Source organism: Bombus impatiens, unplaced genomic scaffold, assembly GCF_000188095.3.
Source record: "Bombus impatiens unplaced genomic scaffold, BIMP_2.2 scf_2136, whole genome shotgun sequence".
Classification (NCBI taxonomy): domain Eukaryota; kingdom Metazoa; phylum Arthropoda; class Insecta; order Hymenoptera; family Apidae; genus Bombus; species Bombus impatiens.
This window is the reverse complement of record NT_178555.1, coordinates 143,782-149,781: the sequence shown is the minus strand read 5'-3', so window position 1 is coordinate 149,781 and position 6,000 is coordinate 143,782. Positions and strand designations below refer to the sequence as shown.

General features: G+C 41.3%; 1 protein-coding gene across 15 annotated transcripts in view; it reads right to left on the bottom strand.

Moving 5' to 3' along the window:
* Positions 1-6,000, bottom strand: part of LOC100750096 (catenin delta-2) — a 49,838-nt gene that overhangs the window by 7,385 nt on the left and 36,453 nt on the right. For 11 of the 15 annotated variants that reach the window (XM_024371823.2, XM_024371822.2, XM_024371825.2 and 8 more), the window contains 7 exons: positions 5,475-5,757; positions 5,199-5,324; positions 4,860-4,919; positions 3,331-3,953; positions 2,705-3,092; positions 1,356-1,373; positions 297-610 (listed from right to left, as the gene is read on the bottom strand). In XM_024371823.2, coding sequence (XP_024227591.1) covers positions 297-610; positions 1,356-1,373; positions 2,705-3,092; positions 3,331-3,953; positions 4,860-4,919; positions 5,199-5,324; positions 5,475-5,757 — 1,812 coding nt within the window. The remainder of the gene's footprint in view (positions 1-296; positions 611-1,355; positions 1,374-2,704; positions 3,093-3,330; positions 3,954-4,859; positions 4,920-5,198; positions 5,325-5,474; positions 5,758-6,000) is intronic. The other 4 variants (XM_024371827.2, XM_024371828.2, XM_012392987.3 and 1 more) reach the window with 2 other exon arrangements.

Sequence of the window (6,000 nt, the reverse complement as noted above, 5' to 3'; positions counted from 1 at the left end):
AGCGCACATATTTTTCAGATTGTTTGATTACTCAGCAAAGTAAATGTAAATACTCCAATAAAAATGTTAATGGTAATATAACAAAAATAGTTTAATTGATACAAATTTTAAAAATATGAAAATCAGTTAAACGTTTCTACTCTCCAATTTTTCTACTTTTCCATATTCCTCCGCTGAAGTGTACCCAACCCTATTTAAAATGTCTATCTACCGCGTCGCTATGTTTTATTTCATAAAAATTCTATCCGATATATTCATCAATTGCTCCGCGCTACATTCCACGAATAATACTGTACCTCCATCCGCAACAACTCCACCAAAATGGGAAGTCCCTTCTCCTTCCTCACAGCCGCGCGAATTTCAATACTTGGCTGCCAGTAGCAGGCTGCGAGGTTCTGAAGCGCCCCAGCCGCCGCCTCGAGAGTCTCCGGATTTGAGCATGTCTGCAGCAATTTCAAATAAGACTGTACTACTTCTGGTTGCCAGAGTAGCTCCATTCCTCTGACGGGTTCCGTTCTAGGGCTGGTAGTGCGAGATGCGGTCGTTTCCTTTTGCACTGGTTGACCATCCTTCTTCTTCTTGCTGCCGCCAAAGCAACCCAAATTTTCACCTAAGGCACAGTGATTTAAAACTGATATTAATTACAAGAAAGGATCGTGATCAAAGTATTAAAAATCTCTTTTTTTTTTTTTTGTTGAAACTAAAGCGAGGCTGAAACATAAAAAATTTGTGAACCACAGCAGGGTTAAGTATAATGCTTTTATAGTGTTTTAATAGAGATTGTGTGAATTACTTTCAGTGTATTTGCACTACTTCTATCAGAGAACTACACCAATGCCTGGAACATCGCAAACAACGTGTTGACAGAACAATTGCAACCAGCCAATCATAGAAACAGGCGTACGCAAGATGCACGAAGGGTATGTACTGTTAACGCTTGATGTACACGAACTGCTAATGAAATTAATGAGCACTGTAAAGACGATTAATCGTAACGCGTCAAAGCACAGCAATATTTTACACATGTTCACTCTTCACTCTACGTACTGTTGGTGTTCTCTATTTACGCGAATTATGTATGGATTTTGTGCAATGTAATGACAAGATTCGCTTTGTTTATCGAACAAAATATTCATCCGTTAGAGTACGTGGCCTAATCGACGGAATCAATATTAGAACAATGATTGCAACGTCGATCACGTGGTTTGTTTGCCAACGATAGCGAACCAGTCCATAAGTTATCGGTAGATTCACGATAAAAGAAATTGTCGTGTGAACAACTAAAGTAACCGTTGAGAAGCGTGGCATGCACTGGCTTTTCGGATTTGTTCGATGAAAGAAATAAAATGTCTTACCTTGACATAAACTGTATGCTAAAAAGATTGAAACACATCTTTAATCCATGCTAAACTAGAAAGGATATAAAGCTGTCTTTTTTTTTTCTTTTTTCTTAGCTCTTTTTTCTTTTTTGCTTCTTGTCTCTTGTAGTAGTAGGATCTCGTACGAAAGAAGAATTTGCGATACAAGGCTCATGAGAAACAAGAGAGAAATCATAACACCGAAGGGAACACAAAGATTAGTGTAGTTGCAAAGAGATACATACTAATCGACTGGTAATATGTGCTATTGCTAGTTAGGGTATCGTCGTCTCGCAAAGACATCGTTCCATCATTATCACGAATACACGCAATTATGTTGGATCAAATGTGTAAGCGGTATATCAACAGAGACGTAAGCACTACAACGAATGTTCAGTGTACACAGATGTGGAATATATCATTTTGATAGACTCAAGAAAGTATACGGGGTCAACTACGACTCCTAATTACTACCTTGCACGTTTCACACTCGATAGAATCTGAAACGTGCAATATATCATTAATATGCGACTGGTTTACTGTACAATACTGTGTTGCCAAGCGGATGTATGTTTTCAAATGCTCCGTTTTCTCCGTAACAACTCGATCAATTTCATGTAAAACTATTACTAAGGGACTATCGATCTTACTTTTCGGAGAACTAATTTTCATCGTACGTCAATTTAGCCTACTCCGTGTAAGTACAGAATCATACAAAAGCAAGGCAATGTTAAGTCTCGATGCTTGCAACAACATGCTTAAACAACAGAAGAATTTTATGCTGTGAAGTGGCCTTAAAACTCGTGATAAAGCTAAGAATAACCATCTAAATTTTTAAAATTTTATCCAGGTCACAAAGTACTCTACGAATTATACATTTTCAATTTTACCACTTATCGATAAACCACAAACCTTTATTAGTCTACCTTTTATTTGACACAGATCATCAAAACTATATTTACAAAAAGCACGCAATACCTAAAGCTTCACAAGTTGCTGATAAATTGCAAAATTAGAAATTCAGAATACTCCATAACTATTAAGCTCTGCATTACATTGCTTTTGCAACACACTGTACCACGATGATCTGCTGCAATTTTAGCGTCACAATACCGCTCGTATATACAGAACCGATTCAATAAAACGACACAAAATTACACCCGCTCATCCTTCTTTTCCGTTTGTCGATCCGCTTATCATCAGCGCACACACAATTCGGCTGCATGCGTGTCACCACATGCCCATTGAGGGAACCCGTGTGTTTACCATGGCACGGGGGAAGGATACACTCGTGTCATTCTCGAAATGCAGGAGTATCCTCGCGAGAGTCATCGACAAACCCTCACCTTTGACTGGAGCAGCTACCCTGTTCTGAACGGTTGACTGAATCGGATGTTTGTCGTAGTTTGGGTCCTCCACCTCCTGACACCGATAACTCAGGTTCCGCAGAATACACACACAGTTCTCTACGATCTTGTTCCCGATGTTCGACTTCTCGATGGCGGATCGTACTACGTAAAGAAGAGCGTCGACCAAACCTTCGCACTCGCGCAGTTTCTTCCTTGCATACTCGCCAGCGCTAGAGACGTTTCTTAAGACGCCAGATGCGTTTCTGAACACGGTCGACCAGCATGTCTCGCCACTGGAAGAGCTTGGATCCCAGCCACTGTGCGGAATAATTATGTTGTTCACCACCATCGTTACGCCATCATCGATGATGGATTTCTTAAGGTCCTGAAAGAATGAAAATGTAAATACGTCTATAATAGTCTATAATCTATTTATAAATATACTATTTAGGTTGTCCAAAGGTTTAATAGCCAACTTCGACAGTATATTCTACTATTAAATTCGTAAATCAATTCTACCTTTGTTTACATAACGTTATCGTCGATTAGGCTAAAAAGTGTTGAGTTAAATATATTCGTACAATCGTAAAATTCTATCAAATATACCATACACGTCTACCCACCTCGCACGAGGATAAATTCCAAAGAACCCCCGTCACCAGTTCCTTCACGTCCGCGTCAGACGTCCTACGTAATAAATTGATCAAGGCCGGAACACCGCCGGCGTTCTTGATAGCCCTCTTATTTTCGTCATTCTGTCTGCCGTAAGACAAATTCCGCAGCGCACCACATGCATTCCTGTACACGTCTGGATTATCGTGATCCAATAATTGCACTAACGGTGGTATTCCACCTAGACTTCGCGTCTTCTGCTTATTTGGATCGTCCATGTAGCATAGATGCTGCAGATACGCGGCAGCGTTCGCCTTGATGATGTTGTTCGGATTACTCAGGAAGCCGATCACCTCCGACAAGTTCGGATCTCGCCATCTCATGGACTTCTGATCGTCGTCCAATGGACTAGCCATGCCGGGCACCACCGGATGTCGAGATTGTAGCCGTTGAAGATGAACCTCGTCGTCAAACATTCCCGGAGGAACTCCAGAGGTGAGTGGGACCGGATGGCCTTCGTCGTAACCGGGCACATCGCTAGGAACTGCGACTGGACCTACCCCGACGCCAGGGCCGTATCCAACAGGTCCATAAGGGGACGGAGACACGTAACCGTAAGCCACTTTATTCTCGTCTGGAAAAATGGGATGCCACACGAGGTTGATTACGATTCGACGATATGCAGAGCTTCCGCTAGATTGGCTCTAACGTTGTACTGCAGTATTCCATTAACTGGCCCACGGGCCTGAATCTTATCTGATCACTGATCAGGTATAGAGGAACTATTACAGGGTTGGGACTTTCATAGTCAAATAAGAAAAATCAACGGTTTGTGAATGTATTAAAATTACAACGAATTCAGAATGGAAGATTTAGAAAATAGTTATCCCGATGTCAGTAGTTTATAGTATATATAGATATTATATCATAAATGCTACATTTTAAATTTGATGATTTGATGAATACTATATTCGATAGTTTGCTTGGCGCGATAGTTCTTTCGCGGGCTACACTGCTAAGCTAAAGGATGGGGAGGAAACATTAATGGTGAGCTTGGAATTCTAGCTTTCTAGCCGAAGATCACAGATTTGATTTCTAGGTTTCCTTCTTTTCCTTTGCTCCAATATATTTCTAGAAACCCTAGATGTTTCCATTGAATGCACACGATTACCTGACATATGTGTCTATTTTTCAATATTCGTTCCAAGAAATCAGTTTTCATAACCGCTAGGGATATGAAGAGATGGTCAGTTAAGGAATGAAAATCCCGGCCAGTTAACGTGTCACTAGTGTACTCGTATAGTTGAAACGCATAATTCACTCGCATTATCTGTGCGATGGTAGTAGCGTGGTTTGAAACAGTGGAATATGGACTCGCGACGTTAAAGAGACTCAACGACGATAAACGCGGTCAGATGAAGTTTAACAAGAGTGAAAGAGGCAAGAAGAGAAAGGAAGTCGACAAAGGGAAAAAGAGAGAGAAGAATAGAAAGAGAAAGGCAGAGAGAATGAGTTAAATAAATTATTGATGTGACCCTACCATGAGGATGCTGAGAGGGTTCGCCAGAGTCATCCATATTCCAAGAGTTGCTGATTTGATCTAGAGAGAACACAAAATAACAACGAATGTCAGGCATAGAGATAATTAAAGTGAATTATGCTGTGCCCCGTGCACGATCAGACAAATAGCCGTGGCCCGCTGCAACATGATAGCTGAATATCTCATTATACAGCTGTCTAGGTCAACGTTGCGCTCAAAAAAAAAATCCTTTCGATCAAGAAGAAACGTCAATGATGCGACAAAGCCTCGAAAAAAAAATGCGGATTATGAGCTATCTATGAGCTATCCCGTATCTTCCCGTTTCGATAACGAACATACCATATTGATCTCCGGGACCACCAGGACTAGGAGTAATACGATAATGATCTTGCAACGCGGGGTTCAAACCTGGATCGATGTCGTTGTAACCGCCTTCCACATATGGCGCCGCCTTACGTAGGTATTCTGTAAGAGAAATAAAAGGAACATCTTAGACGTAAAGAGTAAAGAGACGTAAAGAGGTCTTCGTTTATTCTACTGTTTTCCGCGGTTCTAAGTAACTTTCGTAATAGTGACGAGACCATGTAAGACGGATAAAAATAACCGATTGCTTACCATGCGGAGGCGAGGCACGACTGTGCTCAGAAGGACTATGAGGACTGTGAGGAGAATGTGAGCGTGGCATGTAGATACCATGCGGACCCGGATACCCTGGCTGTGGTGGATAACCGAGGTACGGCTCGTAATGTTCAAAACCGACCATGTACGAGTCCGCCGGGTATCGCCGGTCCGCGTGCTGATAATCCTGAGACATCAATGGAACTGACATGTAACTCACTGCGCCTGGATCTGGCTCCATGTGTGATACCTCGCGAACAACTTTCGACACGTTTGTCACCTGTGAAAATTTCAACAGTTTATAGAAAGAACGAGACCGCCAAGAATACTGGAGATGCTGGGAATGCTGAGAATAATCAGGACACTTTGAATGGTAAGAATATCTAGAATTCTGAGAATGTTCGGAATAATAGGATTGAACATTCTCAAAATGTTAAGTATAATTCAATTATCATTTCTGAAAATGTTAAAAGTACCGGAAATGAGTATGATGATTTGCAAGGGAACCGATTTGGAGGATTCC